General features: G+C 43.1%; 1 protein-coding gene across 2 annotated transcripts in view; it reads left to right on the top strand.

The window, feature by feature from the left end:
* The window catches only part of LGI1 (leucine rich glioma inactivated 1), a 33975-nt gene extending 29733 nt beyond the window's left edge, over positions 1–4242 (top strand). For both annotated transcript variants that reach the window (XM_075216136.1, XM_075216135.1), the window contains 3 exons: positions 115–284; positions 1318–1482; positions 1568–4242. In XM_075216136.1, coding sequence (XP_075072237.1) covers positions 115–284; positions 1318–1482; positions 1568–2388 — 1156 coding nt within the window. In that variant the 3' untranslated portion in view covers positions 2389–4242. The remainder of the gene's footprint in view (positions 1–114; positions 285–1317; positions 1483–1567) is intronic.
* The last annotated feature ends 14881 nt before the right edge of the window (positions 4243–19123 follow it).

Below are 19123 nucleotides of genomic sequence, written 5' to 3'. Positions count from 1 at the left end.
TAGAGCAGATTTCTTTGTGTATAAAAGAGATTACAGAGGGGGATCCAATGTGAAACTACATCCTGATGGACTGGTAGCTGTTAATTTTGATGTAGTGTGCTTGATATATTTCAGTGACCTAAGGGGCAATTCCTTTCATTGTGACTGCAAACTGAAATGGCTGGTAGAGTGGCTGGATAAAACCAACGCAACGGTAGAACAGATATATTGTGAAAGTCCACCTGAATATAAAGGGCGTAAAATCAACAGCCTGTCCGCCAAAGACTTTGACTGTATAACCACAGGTAAATAAGAAATGAAGTTAAGTACTAAACAAAGCTGTGTGATTATGTACAGGGACCATTCATATTTAACCCAAATGTAAATGCCACATTAATTAAATATAAAACAGCATATTTTGAAAATATTTGCTGCTATAGCCTCTAATAAGTAGAGTGAAATTGGTATAAACGGCCAAGGTGAACATTGTATAAACTTGGATATCGTTTTAAATATATAGATGTACAGCAGAATGTGGACACCTGATGTTTTCATATTAAATGAGCCCTTGTACAATGTATACAGTATAAAAACATTTTCAAAGTAGAGGTTTTCAGATTAAGTACAATGATGGATTAGACTACGCTTGACATGACATATACCACAAAATGCTAAGCCATAAAAACGTTGTCTTTCATATGATAAGCCTTCTTAGAGTAAAGCCACATAACACCCAACATGCCACATTAAAAACATCAGGACAAAATAGCCCTGATCACCGACTCCTCCCAAATCACAACTGATGTACCGAACCATTCTCAAATTTGTTGATGCCAAACCCAAGCCTTGTTAATGTTTGGACCCCAAAAACTGTGACTGTATGTTGAAAATCTGGGACTTTTATGGATATGTTCATGGGGATGATTTAATTTCACTATATTTGCAGCATTTCTATCCTTCAAATACAGTGTACAGATGTTCTTAAGATGCTATCTCCTTCCACTCTTAAGGAAATCTGTAAATCTGAAACAAAACACATGTTATGGGAAAAACATGTCTATAAGAAGATACCATTTGGGGTCAGGTTTTGCCTACACTGAGTCTTGTCTAGAGGGCAGGTGTATTGAGTACAAATGAATGACAAATGGTCAACATGAATATGTTATTCTTATCCTTTTGGCTAAATACAATAAAAAAGGGAACAAAAACAAATGGAAAATAATCATAATTTATTAACATGTTCCAGTAAATTAGAAGTTTCCATATACTTTCTATTTAACCATATTTATTAATCAGTAACTGTCATGTAAACTAATCATGGAATTGTATGTGTAACAGAATTCGCCATGTATAAATCCTTGCCCTATCAATCTCTGTCGGTGGACACTTTCACCTATATGAATGATGAATATGTGGTCATCGCTCAGCCCTTTACTGGGAAATGTGTCTTCTTGGAATGGGACCACGTGGAGATGTCTTTTAGAAACTATGACAACATCACAGGTAGGCGTTGTGTGTAGTTAATGAAAAATGACATCTGGCTTACCAATGTCCATTAGTCTAATTTACATTCTTTCTGTCAACCCAGGCACCTCTACCGTGGTCTGCAAACCCATAGTCATTGAGAAGCAGCTCTACGTTATAGTGGCCCAGTTGTTTGGTGGTTCTCATATTTACAAAAGAGATATTTTTGCAAACAAATTTATCAAGATTCAAGACATCGAGGTCATCAAGATCCGCAAGCCTAATGACATTGAGACTTTCAGGATAGAAGATAATTGGTATTTTGTGGTGGCTGATAGCTCAAAAGCTGGTTGCACTACAATCTACAAATGGAATGGAAATGGATTTTATTCCCACCAATCTGTACATATGTGGTATCGAGATACAGATGTGGAGTACCTTGAGATTGCCAACAAACCACATCTCATTCTGTCTAGTAGCTCGCAACGTCCAATTATTTACCAGTGGAACAAGAAGTACAATAATTTTTCCAAACACGCGGAAATTCCAGACACAGAGGATGTGTATGCCGTTAAACACTTTTCCAACAAGGATGATGTCTACCTTTGCCTTACGCGTTTCATTGGGGACTCCAGAGTTATTAAATGGGAAGGAGGTTCGATGGTTTCAGATATCCAAAGGATGCCATCTCGTGGGTCAATGGTGTTCCAGCCTTTAGAAATTAACAGCCACAAATATGCCATCCTGGGGAGCGATTATTCCTTCACCCAAGTGTTTCACTGGGATGTGGATAAGGGAAAGTTTGTGAAATTTCAAGAGTTAAATATCCAAGCACCCAGGTCCTTCACCCACGTGTCCATAGATAAACACGACTTCCTGTTTGCCTCGAGTTTTAAGGGAGCTACACAAATATACGAACATGTTATAATTGACTTGAGTGCATGACCACTGAAATTCTAATGACATTAAAGACATTCTAACATGAACAGTATGAAAAAAAAATGCATGATAAGTCTTACTCTTGACAAACGTCTGGATGACTGGCTTCAGAAGCTGGGAATACCAGAGCAGAAGCATTGCTTGATTCTCGTTAATTAATTTGTCATGTATAGTGATTTTGAGAGTTGTACTTTTTCTAAAAAAACAAAACTTAATAGTTGACTGGTCTTTGCATTAACAATTTGTACATATTTGTGTATATTGCCTATGTTCATCTGACAAGAGAGATATAAATAATGTTACTTTTCCATTTATTTATTCACCTGACTGAAAGAAAACTGCCAAATAAAATGTTTACATTTTCTGTCCTAAATGCCTTTTAATTAAATGGATTCACTTTCCTATCTATTCATTGGTTTAGCACCCCCAAGGAAAAATACCAAGGGCACATATATTGAAGTGCCAGAGTAGAGGAAAATGTCTTAAAGTCCTTCAACACTTTAGAATCTCACTACCATTTTTCTAGTACATTGTAAATACTGTAACAAACGCGCCCTTCTTGTAGCACTTCTGACAGCACTTGTTGCAAGAACACCCTGCAAATTTCAGCAACATGGACAACTCCTTGTTGCAAATCAAAAGGGTGGTTTATTGTTACATCACAATAACACATCAAACATCAGGACAACACCAGGCAACCTACATCTGGCTATACGGCAGTTACCTAACTACCAGCCGGCCACTAACTGGCATCGGTTGCAATGCACAATTGCACAGTAAAGGTCTTTATAGTCGAGAGACTCCTCCCACAGCCTTGGAGACACTCCCACTTTGCCTTTAAAAGGAAGTCTCCTGAGGTGTTCTGTAACTCCTGTTCATTCTGCTGTAGCTATGGAAGACTCTTTTAAAGCATGTAAGTAAAATTACATTATACATTTATTTTATCATGTCTCAGATCTGTACGTAACAAAAACCTAAATGTAATGCTACACCTTTATATATTTTGGTATACAGTCTTTTGCCAAATAGCCTATTCCTCCCTTAGAGGCCTGTAGCAAGCCGCTCCCATTTCCACAATACTGATAGCCAAAATTCCCTTTTAGAAGGTCAGCTAAATCCCCCCCCTTAATATTAAAACACCAATTGCATTGTATAAAATCTAAGTTATCTTTTGAATTTAATTATTTTTTCTTATATAGTTTGTTATTATGCTAAATTAGGCTACATCCACACTGAAGGTTTTTTTTTTATCTGGGATTGCTGGCCATGTTGGTGCACATAACAGATACATAAAAAATTAATGTATGTCTCAACTTCTGTGTGTCAGTTTTGCAATATTTTTAAAATTAAAACTTTTTAGAGCTGTTAAATAAAGCTGAACGTTTTTCTCCACCATACAAACAATAGACCGCTACAATTAGAGATCAAAAAGCTTTATTCTTTCTGACCTAGATACATGATATTTAGATGTACTGAATGAGTTAATGAAGCACATGCTCAGTGTAACAACACAGTAACTGAGGTGAAATGAACAGACTGATTTCCTAGCAGTGCTAGGAAGTCTCCTAGCAACAAGTGCAGAAAACATCTCCAACCTAAAGTATATTGAACTGATTTTTTTTTTTTTCCCGAATGGTCCGGCTTACTTGGAAAAATACAATCTCAGCAGATAATACAGTATATTGGGTTAGAGAAGAAAAATCTTTGGTGTAGAACAATTATTTGACATTTCACATACTAAAATTGTATAAGACATGTACAAACTGTTTCCAGCAGCACTGTGTTACGGGATAAATCTAACTATACATGCTATATATGTTGTACCAATGCTAAGAATGTAACATGACCTATGCTAAACACCATGTTGTGCTCTGCAGTTCCCTCCTTATTTTCATATTGCAGTTGCCTGGGCTGATTGAGTGGTGTGTTTTAATTTTTACTTACTTCCGCTTCGGTCAAGTCAATAGTAAAATAAGTAGGACAATCAGATGTAAAGCATTTTGGACTGAGTGGAGTAGGTCATGTTAGAGGATTCAGGCTGTGTAGATGCACTGTACTATATTTCACAACTTGACGTTTGGAAATGGTACTTCTATCCAATTGTATGGGTCAGTAGACTATTAACTCATCACCATACAAATAAATATATGTTCTAATCTACACATTAAGACGCTTGATGATTGGCTAGAAGGGCCCACTATTTGGGGCTTAGAGGATTATCTGCAGTACAGAATGCCCTCTGATATATTTTGTGTTTTGTAGAAGTATTTATTATATATAATACACAGAGGGGAAATTTTTGACCCCCCTTGGGGACAGAGGGCGGTTGTTTCTCTACTCATTGCTTCAACATCCCAAATGCCGAGAAGGGTCGTTGGCTTTCCAGATAAGTCTAGATACTATATTATATTTCTAAAGGTAACTTTCAGTTCATATTACCACATTGATTATAATCATCTGGGAACTGGATATCATGAGTAGGGAGGGTCTCGTACTTGTGCTGCTCAATCAAGACTGGCTCCTGTGAAGACTGGAAATAATTGAAAGGGTGTTTGGCTTTATTATATACTGATCCATTTCATGAGGATATTACTAGACCCTTGAAATTCAAAAATATAAACTATTTTTCCTGCTATATCACAAAGGACGAACACTCTTCATAAAAAATGGATTATTGATTTGTTACTCTTGCATGCTCATATGTTTGTGTTTTCCTTTTAAGCATAGATATAACAGTTTTTTCCAGGGATAATAATATATATATATATATATATATATATATATATATATATATATATATATATATATATATAATATAATCAGTGGCCACTATGGTAGATTGCCCCACCACTTCAAGGTTTGACATGCTGTGCGTTCAGAATTGCTCTTCCTGTCAGCATTAACCAGTCTGGCCGTTCTCCACTAACCACTTCAGGGGCGCACGCAGTGGGGGGGGGTTTCTGGTTCTCCAGAAACCCCTCCCCTCCGCAAAGATCGGGGGCTAACCAGTGCCCCTATATAGCGGCACTGTACTGTACAGCAGCCGCGCCGCTGTCAAAGAAGCGTCTGCGGCTGCTGTTCAAGCAGCTCTCTATTTTTTTTTTCAGGGGGGAAACCCCCACTTTTAAAATCTTGCGTGCGCCCCTGCTCTCTCATTAACAAGGAGTTACCGCCCACAAAACTCACTGGCTGTTTTTAGTTTTGCACATCATTCTCTGTAAACTCTAGAGCAGTGGTCAGGGAACAAGGGTAAATTACCCCAAATGGGGTAAAAATGAAATTCCTGGGGGTAATGCTGCTGATTCACATGCTGTCAGTTGGATTGTAGACCCCTTTCTAAATGTGAAATTGCTGTTGTACCAGAAGAGCCTCAAGGGTTGGCAGAGGCGCTTCTTGAGCTTCGATGCAATAATAAAGCACGTATTGCATTGGAAAACAAAGCAAATCTGTCATATTTTTGGATGTCAACAGCTGCAAAGGTATTCAAAATTGCACATGAGGAGGCAGTCAAAAAGTTGCTACCTTTCCACTCTAACGAACATAAAAACAAAGCAGAGAAATGGATTGGACGCTGAAGACTGTATCCAAATTGCTCTGACATCAAAATGCCCCAATATTGATGCTCTCGTATCAAAAATGAAGAAACATAATTTCTCCAAACCCTGAAGTTTTGAAGTTGAAGCTTTCAAAGAAATTTTGAATAGATTCAATAAACTTTGGAATTCCAATAATTAATAATATCTGATTTCCTTCCTTTCAAATCAAGGGAGTAACGTCGGCGTATCTAAATATATTTTGAGGTAAAAGGTAAAAAAGTTCCCTGACCCCTGCTCTAGAGACTATTGTGTGTGAAAATTCCAGGAGATCATCAGCTTCTGAGATACTTAGACCACCCCGTCTGGCACGAACACTCATTATACGAACAAAGTCACTTGAGAACACATTTCTTCCCCATTCTTGTGTTTGGTCTGAACAACAACTGAACCTCTTGACCATGTCTGCATGTTTGTATGCATTGAGTTGCTTTTAATTGATTGGCTAATAAGATATTTGCATTAACGAGCAGGAGTACAACTGTACCTAATAAAGTGGCCACTGAGTGTATATATCCTAATATACACAGGAAAGAATTTGTGTCACAAAATCACATTATTGTTTACAGTGATTGTAATCGTTAGTTGAAATGGACCAAGAAATGTTAAACATTTATATGTCAGGGAAGTATGACAATTGTGTGCTCTGTGTGCAGCATTCTCAGCACATTTAATGTGTGTCAGACATGTGCAGCTGAAGAGGGGAAGTTCAGGGGAAAACCGGTGAGTCAGTAACAGGCTGACAGATTTGCAGACACTATATCTTATTAGACTGGGGATAGCACTTACTGTTTTATAGTAGAGCTCCCATGTGGAATATTGTGACAGCCTCAATATAATAATTGGCACCTTTGTGTGGTTTTAGGTTCTTCTGGCTACGAAAAGCAAAATGTGTTATATATGACTCTCCAAATGAAAGGCTGTCAGTGTTAATTGTATGAAATAATACCTATCCGTCAACTTTTTTTTAGAAAGACATCTCCTGTATCACACCTATATTATTTTGCTACATTCAGCCTGGTATTTTGACACACAGATATCACCAGGCAAACTGTTTCAGAACCACCGAGCAGCTATGTGTAGTTATATATTGCACTCTGCTTCTGCAATCCGATCAGTTAATTAGATAGAGCACAATGACAAAGTTCTGTCCTAATCTGCTGCATTGTAGTGGATGGATTACGTCCTCCTCCCCTGTGAGCTGCAGAAGCCGTGTTCACACAAACCAAACGGTCCCAGTGGTGCCCGTTCATCTGTTTGCTATATTCAGTGCCGGATTAAAGGAATGGAGGCCCCTGGGCTAAGGGGGCCTCCATTCCCCCGTGAGGGCCCCCCATCCCCCGGTGATCCGAGCTGCCCCCTCGGCACTTACCTCCTTCCCCGGCACGCTGTACACTCTTTACTGAGGAGGTCTCGTGAGAGTGAGACTCACGAGATCTCCTCAGTAAGGAGACTACAGCTTGCACGGGGAAGGACCGCAGTGAAAGTGCTCAGCAGCACTGATCGCCCCGGGGGCGCCCCCTGCCCCCGACCGATCAATACTGCTGCTGAGCACTCTCAAGGGCCCCCTGGATGCCATAGGCCCCTGGGCTGTAGCCCAGTTAGCCCTATGGTTAATCCAGGCCTGGCTATATTATTTAATTTAAATATTAAATTGTTATTATTATATTGCTCCTTGTTTTCAAGTAGGCCCTGGATACATCATATACAGTTGTCCTGGTTACAGATAAATGTAATTATGTTTTACAACAACACAGATTTATTCTTTATAGTTCAGTATTTTGCCAAGTAAACAAACATAACATAGTGTTTAAAAAGAACAGACCAAGACAGGATTGGTTGGATTCAAGTTCAAGGGTTCAAGTTCAGTGCAATTAAGTGTTAATATAATAAAAAATATTTTATCAGGAAACATTCCTGAGCATGACTCATTATTTATCTATGGGAGATCTTGATAAAGGAGAGGGAAGGGTGGGAAGGAGGGGGGGGGATGGTGAAGGGAGTTTAGTTCCAGCCATTGTCACTAATTTGTGAAGGAGTTAGTAATTCTGGTATGGATGTGAAAGATAACACAGGTTAGTAGTCGCTGGGTTATGGGGGAAAATTTCTGGGTTTGGAGTGGAAATGTGTAGAACAAGACCTATCCCAGCAGTTCCCAAAGTGTTCACCGCAGCTCCCAGGGGTACTGCGGCCGCTGTCACAGGGGTGCCATGGCCAGGAAGAAAAACCCCCCACAAAACTTACCACTCCAGCGGTGCCCGGGACCTGGCATCCTCCTACTTCCTCGCTTTTCACTGAATGTCGGGTGTGACGTCATCACGTCCGACATATTCAGTGAGAAGCGGCAGGAGAGAGGAGGATGCTGGGTCCCGGGCGCCGCCGGATTAGTAAGTTTTGTGTTTTTTTTTCTTCCTGGCCGCGGCACCCCTGTGACGAAAGAAGAAAGAAGAAAGAAGGCCATGAATGGCAAGTAAAGAAAGGGAAGGAGGGGGCAATGTGAGGATGAAGAGGGGCAGAGTGAGGATGAAGAGCGGCGGAGTGTGGATGAAGGAGTGCACAGAGTGTGTGGATGAAGGGGGCTCAGAGTGTGTGGATGAAGGAGGGCACAGAGTGTGTGGATGAAGGAGGGCACACAGAGTGTGTGGATGAAGGAGGGCACAGAGTGTGTGGATGAAGGAGGGCACAGAGTGTGTGGATGAAGGAGGGCACAGAGTGTGTGGATGAAGGAGGGCACACAGAGTGTGTGGATGAAGGAGGGCACACAGAGTGTGTGGATGAAGGAGGGCACAGAGTGTGTGGATGAAGGAGGGCACAGAGTGTGTGGATGAAGGAGGGCACAGAGTGTGTGGATGAAGGAGGGCACACAGAGTGTGTGGATGAAGGAGGGCACACAGAGTGTGTGGATGAAGGGGACACAGAGTATGTGGATGAAGGGGGCACAGAGTGTGTGGATGAAGGAGGGCACAGAGTGTGTGGATGAAGGAAGACACAGAGTGTGTGGATGAAGGAGGGCTCAGAGTGTGTGGATGAAGGAGAGCACAGAGTGTGTGGATGAAGGAGGGCACAGAGTGTGTGGATGAAGGAGGGCACACAGAGTGTGTGGATGAAGGAGGGCACACAGAGTGTGTGGATGAAGGAGGGCACACAGAGTGTGTGGATGAAGGAGGGCACAGAGTGTGTGGATGAAGGAGTGCACAGAGTGTGTGGATGAAGGAGGGCACACAGAGTGTGTGGATGAAGGAGGGCACAGAGTGTGTGGATGAAGGAGGGCACACAGAGTGTGTGGATGAAGGAGGGCACACAGAGTGTGTGGATGAAGGGGACACAGAGTATGTGGATGAAGGGGGCACAGAGTGTGTGGATGAAGGAGGGCACAGAGTGTGTGGATGAAGGGGGCTCAGAGTGTGTGGATGAAGGAGGGCACACAGAGTGTGTGGATAAAGGAGGGCACAGAGTGTGTGGATGAAGGAGGGCACAGAGTGTGTGGATGAAGGAGGGCACACAGAGTGTGTGGATGAAGGAGGGCACACAGAGTGTGTGGATGAAGGGGACACAGAGTATGTGGATGAAGGGGGCACAGAGTGTGTGGATGAAGGAGGGCACAGAGTGTGTGGATGAAGGGGGCTCAGAGTGTGTGGATGAAGGAGGGCACAGAGTGTGTGGATGAAGGAGGGCACACAGAGTGTGTGGATGAAGGAGGGCACACAGAGTGTGTGGATGAAGGGGACACAGAGTATGTGGATGAAGGGGGCACAGAGTGTGTGGATGAAGGAGGGCACAGAGTGTGTGGATGAAGGGGGCTCAGAGTGTGTGGATGAAGGAGGGCACAGAGTGTGTGGATGAAGGAGGGCACACAGAGTGTGTGGATGAAGGAGGGCACACAGAGTGTGTGGATGAAGGGGGCTCAGAGTGTGTGGATGAAGGAGGGCACACAGAGTGTGTGGATGAAGGGGGCACAGAGTGTGTGGATGAAGGAGGGCACAGAGTGTGTGGATGAAGGAGGGCACAGAGTGTGTGGATGAAGGAGGGCACAGAGTGTGTGGATGAAGGGGGCTCAGAGTGTGTGGATGAAGGAGGGCACAGAGTGTGTGGATGAAGGGGGCACAGAGTGTGTGGATGAAGGAGGGCACACAGAGTGTGTGGATGAAGGGGGCACAGAGTGTGTGGATGAAGGAGGGCACAGAGTGTGTGGATGAAGGAGGGCACAGAGTGTGTGGATGAAGGGGGCTCAGAGTGTGTGGATGAAGGAGGGCACACAGAGTGTGTGGATGAAGGAGGGCACACAGAGTGTGTGGATGAAGGAGGGCACAGAGTGTGTGGATGAAGGAGGGCACACAGAGTGTGTGGATGAAGGAGGGCACACAGAGTGTGTGGATGAAGGGGACACAGAGTGTGTGGATGAAGGAGGGCACAGAGTGTGTGGATGAAGGAGGGCTCAGAGTGTGTGGATGAAGGAGGGCACAGAGTGTGTGGATGAAGGAGGGCACAGAGTGTGTGGATGAAGGGGGCACAGAGTATGTGGATGAAGGAGGGCACAGAGTGTGTGGATGAAGGAGGGCACAGAGTGTGTGGATGAAGGAGGGCACAGAGTGTGTGGATGAAGGGGGCACAGAGTATGTGGATGAAGGAGGGCACAGAGTGTGTGGATGAAGGAGGGCACACAGAGTGTGTGGATGAAGGGGGCTCAGAGTGTGTGGATGAAGGGGGCTCAGAGTGTGTGGATGAAGGGGGCACAGAGTATGTGGATGAAGGAGGGCACAGAGTGTGTGGATGAAGGAGGGCACAGAGTATGTGGATGAAGGAGGGCACAGAGTGTGTGGATGAAGGAGGGCACAGAGTGTGTGGATGAAGGAGGGCACAGAGTGTGTGGATGAAGGAGGGCACAGAGTGTGTGGATGAAGGAGGGCACAGAGTGTGTGGATGAAGGGGGCACAGAGTATGTGGATGAAGGAGGGCACAGAGTGTGTGGATGAAGGAGGGCACACAGAGTGTGTGGATGAAGGGGACTCAGAGTGTGTGGATGAAGGGGGCACAGAGTGTGTGGATGAAGGGCGCACAGAGTGTGTGGATGAAGGGCGCACAGAGTGTGTGGATGAAGGGGGCACAGAGAGCGTGGATGAAGGGGGCGCACAGAGTGTATGGATGAAGGAGGGCACAGAGTGTGTGGATGAAGGAGGGCGCACAGAGTGTGTGGATGAAGGGGACTCAGAGTGTGTGGATGAAGGGGGCACAGAGTATGTGGATGAAGGGGGCACAGAGTCTGTGGATGAAGGGCGCACAGAGTGTGTGGATGAAGGGGGCACAGAGAGCGTGGATGAAGGGGGCGCACAGAGTGTATGGATGAAGGGGTACACAGAGTGTGAGGAGGAAACTGGCACAGTGTGATCGTGAAGGGGCACAGTGTAAATGTGAAGGGGCAGTGTGATGATTTTTGTACATGTTGTTTTATTTTGTTTGATCTTATTCCTCTTAATATTAGCTGTAAATTATTATTTGACAGAAATAGAATTGAAAAAAATATATAAAAATATTCTTTTACCTTGGATTTATGTGTATTATTTTTGCAAACAACTTACTAAGTATTTCTGTCCTGACCTAAATACTTATTACGTTATTTTGACCTAACTACTTATAAAATGGGACTGCTCGGCAATTATTTTGGAGGGGTGCCTTGAAAAATTATGGAGACTCTAAGGGTGCCGCAAACTGAAAGAGTTTGGGAACCACTGACCTATCCCATTGTGCCTGTGCACTGAAGTAATGTATGTTACCAGGAGTATGGCTGGCTGTCTCTAAAGATTCATGGGTTCCAGGCCTGCCCAAGTGTGTGTAGGGTATACTGGCCCGGAATGTGCGGCAGACTCCCCAATTTTGAATAGTTCTCCTAGACCCCCGGGAGAGCAGGTATTTGTCCCAGATCCAGCTGACATTGGTTGTTGGTTTTATAGTGAAGTAGGCAGGACGTGGGAGTCAATGATGCGATTCGCTGAGAATGTTGTGTCATTTTGGCCTCGTGGTGCGATAATATGGTTGAGGTATTCCGTACCGTGGGAAAGGGCCAAAATGATGCAATTTTCCGCACCGCACCACCTTCCCTTGCACGTGCCATTTGATACCCTCCCCATCCAGGATCTCCCAGAGTGGAGATTTTTAACAAATATGATGTACAGTCAAAAACATAAAATTTAATTTTCTTCAACACCAGTTTCCTGAACTGAACATAGCAGGACCTCCACATATGAATTTGAGCACAAATAGGAAATGAAAGCACTGATATATAAAAAATATGTCAATTTATTAAAAAAAAACACAATATCACAATAAAAGTCTTTAAAACCAATAATCAAATATGTATCATGATTCTTTTATATACAATACATCTGTATGGAAATCATTAAAAGTCCATATTACAAAATTCTCTAAAGAAGCTCAGTATTTCAATCTTTGAGGATCCTGGATAATTTATACCCAAAAAGATTTTTTAAGTTTTCTTAAATACCAACAGCTATGTGAGTATAGAACATAAACTCCAAGAGATTCTATCAAATGCTTTGTCAGCATCAGGATAGAGGACAATTGCTGGCGGTTCTGATTTATATTAAGTTTCATCAAGGCACGTATCTGTTGATTTTGAGCATATCATACACAAAATCACACGCGTGCCTAGATCTGGGATTATCTCCATTACCACAACAACATGGCAGTGGCGCACGCAGGGGGGGTTTCTGAGTCTCTAGAAACCCCCCCCTGCGCTAACTAAGGGGCCACTGTCCTATACAGCAGCCGCGGCGCTGTCAAAGAAGCGTCCGCGGCGGTGCTGTATTGTATACAGCACCGCCGCAGACGCTTCTTAGACGGCGCCGTGCTGCTGTATTGGACAGCGCTGGCGAAACGGAGCTGCTGCACATGCGCAGCAGCTCTCTCGGGTTTTTTGGGTCGGCGGGGAGGAACCCCCCCCCCCCCCCGACAATCCTCCGTGCGCCCCTGCATGGGCCCCATTTTTTTCCCTTAAGACAGGCTGCGAGTTCAGGTAGGGAACGGGACGGGGAAGGGGTGCTCAGCCATAGTAAATTTACAGTAGGGGTGTACCAAGCTCAAGCGCACGCAGGCACGTCCGCATCAAGCTCTGGCAAAGTTACTTGTTGTTCTGTTGCATCTCTTACTCCAGCTACAGGGCTAGTCTAAGTCCTGATCAGTAGTGATGACAGTTTCCTATACATGTGTTTGCATTCAGGAGCAGCTGTAAAAATGTATTTTATATTCAGTAGACATTAAGAACATCCTAATAAATGTATTTTATGGGAAAAAAATAAAACCGAAAAAAAAGTGTTTTTTTTTAGTTATCATTAATGCCTATATTCTATATTATTCATTTAATAGTTTTTTTTCTCTGTGCGTTCTTTTGCGAATCTATAGTACACATAGGTATTGGACGTATCCTGCAGTGTCTTGTGTAGTAAAGCACAGCAGACCTAAACTCAAATTCGTCAGCGTATGTGTCTTCAGATCCGTTGTTTGATGAATTCGTGCACAGAGCCGATTTACATGCGTTTTAAAACAAATGCACGTTGCACTCAGTATGCGTGACTTAAATATAAATAAATCAGGCCCTATGTCTGCCTTTGTGTTGTCCCTGGTTTGATGCCCTGGGATGAAGCCAACTTGATAACAATGGATCAAGGACAGGAGAACTTGGTTCAACGGTTAGACAATATTCTAGCATATATCTGTATATTGTTGCTTAAGAGAGAAAAGGGCCCATAACTAGCACAGCTATATGGGTACTTGCCCTGTTTGTGTCAATCATGACTATCCTTGACTGTCCTATATTTCGTTGGAGAAAGGGTTACCTTGGAGTACTTTGTTATATAGAGATGCAGATAGGGGGAAACCAAGACAGAAAACTTCATATAGGATATGGCTGAGAACCCATCTGGACTTCGGGATTTACCTTATTGTAGTTCTTGTAGGGTAAGTGTAATTTTCTCCAAGGTAATTTCTCCACTCGGTTGATCTATTGGGTGTTGGTTTAAATTGGGTAGTAGAAACCTATTAATTCGAGATTCTGTTCTGTGGTCTGTGGTTAGTGGTGCAAGGTTGATTTGGGAGATTATAAAGGAAATTGTAATAATTGTGAAATTCAAAACGTGCATATATATATTGTGATAAAGCACAGCATTCACTGGAGCCTCACATAGCTTGACTGAACCATTTCACTGTTTATTAGCAGTTGTCAGAATGGGTTAAACAGTTTCAGCATTGGTTACAGCAGACACATCCAGAAAAATCACCACATTACTCCAACAACCCTACGTCTGGCTACACTGTAGTTCCCTCACTACTAGCCGGCCACTACCTGGCATCGGTGGTCCCGCCCACAAATACCAACAGTGTTTTTATCCTCTACCCAAACACTTAAAACCAATTACACCCATGTGGAACACCTGTGTGTGTGTGTGTATGTGCTGAAAGAGGATCACAGGGAAAATGTAACCCTGTCTGCAGACTAGCTGGGGTTTTATCTATTTTCTTATAGAGGAAGTGTGACAAACATGCCTCTTTGCCACAATATATATATATATATATATATATATATATATATATATATATATATATATATATATATATATATATATATATATATATATATATAAAGAAACAAAGAGAGCCAGAGGACGCTCATAGTGTAATATTGCTAGGTTCCATATAATATAAAAATCTCAAGTATACGCTGCATACAATTGGTAAATGAAGCGATGCTTCTCTGTATAAATTCCTCACTTATCCCTCTTCAGTCTGCTAGAGTGATGTCACTTAAACTCAAATCCAATGTGAAAAGGAAAATAGACCTGAGGAGAAACAATAACAAGCCACAACAAGTGGCCACACATGTGTAGAATAGTCTAAGAAATGTTTATTACACCAATGGTTAAAAACCCTTACAATAAAAAGAAGGTAATATTGCTTATCTGGTCCATAAATGGAAGACAGTCTCCCTGTGGCACACCACACCGGGTCTGGACCATTTATACAGATAATACGTTCCATTTATCAATTGTATGCAGTTTATATTTTAAATGTATTTAATATATGGTACCTGGCAATAATACACTATCAGCTCTCTCTGGCTATATCTGTTTCTCTAGATTTCTTCCTATCTGTTTTGGGTGATTCAGCTGGAGTAGCTGACAGAAGACTTGTAGATTGGAGCAATTTGGAGCGCTTACTACAGAATTTTTGCCATATATATATATATATATATATATATATATATATATATATATAATGATAAATTAGTTGTTTTATTGAGATTTCTTTTTTACATTGAAGATTTGCTATTGAATTTTTTACATTTGCAGGGAGGCAAAACAAAACCAAGATACATAATAACAAGGAAAGCAATCAGGGGCGGACTGGCTCGCCAAGGGAGCCGGGGTATTCCCTGGTGGGCCCCGACTCCTGATGGTTCCGTCCTCTTCTTTGGTGGGGGGAGCAGGGTACTATAAAAAAAAAAAAATGAAAAAAAAAACCTCTCGATTGTGGCCCGGCGCCCCTCCTCCCTCCTATCTGCTTCGTTCACACTGAATGTCGTGCATGATGTCTTCAGTGAGGAGCGGTGCAGAGAGGAGCCAGAAAGAAGACAGAAGACAAGAAGAGAAGAAAAGAAAAGATAAGAAAGAAGCCAATAGGAAGGTAAGTAATGAAACAGAGGCATGGGAAGGAAATCAGGATGGCACATAGTGATGAAGGAAGGGGGTGGGGGAGCAGGATGGTACAGAGTGATGAAGGGAGGGAGGAGGGAGCAGGATGGCACAGAGTAATGAAGGGAGGGAGGAGGGGCAGGATGGCACATAGTGATAAAGGGAGGGGGGAGGAAAGTAGGATGGCACAGAGTGATGAAGGGGGGAAGCAGGATGGCACAGAGTGATGAAAGGGGGCCAGCATGGCACAGAGTGATGAAGGGGAGAGGAGGATGGCACAGAGTGATGAAGGGGGGAGCAGGATGGCACAGAGTGATGAAGGGGGTGGGGGAAGCAGGATTGCACAGATTGATGAAGGGGGGAAACAGGATGGCACTAAGTGATGAAGGGGCTGGGGGAAGCAGGATGACACAGAGTGACGAAGAGGGGGGCAGGATGACACACAGTGATGAAGGGGGGAGCAGGATGGCACAGAGTGATGAAGGGAGGGGAAGCAGGATGGCATAGAGTGATGAAAGGGAGGAAGCAGGATGACACAGAGTGATGAAGGGGGGAAGCAAGATGGCACAGAGTGATGAAGAGGGGGGGCAGGATGGCACAGTATGATGAAGGGAGGGAGCAGGATGGCACAGTGTGATGAAGGGGGGAAGCAGGATGGCACAGGGTGATGAAGGGGGGAGCAAAAGCTGCATGGCATAGTGTTATGAAGGGGGGGCAGGTGAAGGGAAGAGCAAAAGCAGCATGGAGGGCACAGTGTGATCACAAGGGGGCACAGCATGGTCATGAAGGGGCACAGTAATGTGTGTGTGATGGCACAGGGGGCTTGTGGCAATGTAGTATGTGTGTGTGATGGCACACGAGGCTTGTGGCAATGTAGTATATGTGTGAGATGCCACAGGAGGCTTGTGGCAATGTAGTATGTGTGTGTGATGGCACAGGAGGCTTGTGGCAATGTAGTATGTGTGTGTGATGGCACAGGGGGCTATTTGCAATGTAGTGTGTGTGTGTGTGTGTGTGATGGCACACGAGGCTTGTGGAAATGTAGTATATGTGTGAGATGCCACAGGAGGCTTGTGGCAATGTAGTCTGTGTGTGTGTGTATGATGGCACAGGAGGCTTGTGGCATTGTAGTGTGTGTGATGGCACAGGGGGCTTGTGGCATTGTAGTGTGTGTGTGTGTGTGTGTGTGTGTGTGTGATGGCACAGGAGGCTTGTGGCATTGTAGTGTGTGTGTGTGTGTGTGTGTGTGTGTGTGTGTGATGGCACAGGAGGCTTGTGGCATTGTAGTGTGTGTGTGATGACACAGGGGGTTTGTGGCAATTTAGTGTGTGTGTGTTTTATGGCACAGGGGGCTTATGGCAATATAGTGTGTGTGTGTGTGTGTGTGTGTGTGATGGCACAGGGGGTTTGTGGCAATGTAGTGTGTGTGTTTGTGATGGCACAGGGGCTTGTGGCAATGTAGTGTGTGTGTGTGATAGCACAAGGAGGCTTGTGGCAATATAGTGTGTGTGTGATGGCACAGGGGGCTTGTGGCAATGTAGTGTGTGCGGTTGTGATGGCACAGGGGGCTTGTGGCAATGTAGTGTGTGTGTGGGTAGGTGGTGGTTAATTGGTGAGTGCTATTTTGTTTCTGGGGTGATGGTGGGGCAATTTAATTTTGGTTTTTCAGCGAATTATTGGGCCAGTCACCCGATAAATGACCGCTCGGCCACATATCGCATTAGTGTGTTTACTTACAGGATGAATGACAGTCGTTACAAAGTGCCGATTGTGGTTTCATTTGCTTGGTCGTACTGTTTAATAATCTCGTTCCAATCACCTTCCGATCATGTAGTATGTATGCACTCACGATTACAATCTCCATAGAGTTTACAGAGTCATGGGGGTATATTTACTAAACTGCAGATTTAAAAAAAGTGGAGATGTTGCCTAAAGCAACCAATCGTATTCTATCTGTCATTTATTTAGTACTTTCTACAAAATGACAGCTAGAATCTGATTGGTTGCTATAGGCAACATCCCCACTTTTTAAAACCCGCAGTTTAGTAAATCTAGCCCATGGTCTTTTCAGCCGATGCCGGCAATGAACCTGTCCCGGTGACTGAATGTAGAGAGTGAGGTAGATGGAATAATTCGTTAGTTCGCTCTGAGACTGAATGTTTTGTTTCAGAATCACAGAAGCTAATGAAATTTGCTATGATATAGATATGGATAGCTATAACAAGGCGGTTAATCAGTAAGACAGAAATGAATGAATACATATTATTCTGTCATTCTCTAAACGACTATAGGACTAGATGAAGAGCACAGATCTGAAGGTAAATCGTGTGTAGTGTGTATGCATGAATCACCCGACCGGTCGGACCTTCAGTCATAGGTACAGTCGTTGTAGAACACTGATTGGTCAGAAAATTCTCCAGTGTGTACCCTAGCCTAAGACATTTAAAGGTGTTGCAATCTCATCTTACTCAGCAAGATTGAATAGACTTATGCAAGTTGGCATAACACTGTTGTATGCGCATGCCACACAATCAAATACTACAGTGAAAGAGCATTTACATATTTTAAATGACCCCCAAAATATACTAAATTAGATACTCAAACCAGCCCTCAATGAACCCCTAATAAGAGTTTATTCTTGATTGGTCTCTGGTGAATTCATTGATTAGTATTCTACTGTGTGTCTTAATTAGTATATGTCTTTTTCAACTAACTAACTGCACAGAGGAATCCTTGGGCATTCCCCAAAGAGAGGGTTTAAAGCCTTGAAGTTAAGCAGTAATTAAACTTTAGCTTTAAAGTAAATATTTGTTGTTGTAGTTGTCAATATACAATGTAAAAATATTATTATAGAGTAAAACCACAATTCTTGCTGCATAGGATCCCAGAATACACTTGCCTCATCTTATTCATGCTTTACATGTTTTCAATAGACAAAGTAAATAAAGCAAAACTAAAATAAATGTATACATAAACAAAATGCAAATGCTAGTAAAATAATGATTGTGAATGTGGCATTGGTGTAATCCACCTCTGCATACATTAAAGCTGCATCACGACCTTATGAAACATTTTTGTAAAGATGGCTCCTCCCACTATCTGGAGCTACAGGGGTGGCTACATGCAGATGTTGTCCCTGGAGCTCTACTGGTTGTGTCACGCAGAAACGGAAAATAAATAAAGGCCACCATCTTTAAATGACTGGTGTGTGAGGACCATTCACAGGCTGCAATCTCTTGGTTGCGACTTGTGATTTGTCCTCTAACACAAATAACTCTCTCCCTGTTTTAGGCCAGAGCTCTCAGAGAAACTGGGTAGGAGGAGCCACCTGGGAATTTATTTTCCTAGATAGCAGGGGAGGGCTGGCAAATTTTAACCCGGGGGGCAAGACTCAGTAGTATATTAGAAACATTTTAAAGGAAAAAAATGCAGGTGGTCCAGTGACCC

The sequence above is a fragment of the Mixophyes fleayi genome, chromosome 6 (assembly GCF_038048845.1).
Source record: "Mixophyes fleayi isolate aMixFle1 chromosome 6, aMixFle1.hap1, whole genome shotgun sequence".
Taxonomy (NCBI): domain Eukaryota; kingdom Metazoa; phylum Chordata; class Amphibia; order Anura; family Limnodynastidae; genus Mixophyes; species Mixophyes fleayi.
Note: the sequence above shows the minus strand (reverse complement) of the source record. Positions and strands in the feature narration are given on the sequence as shown.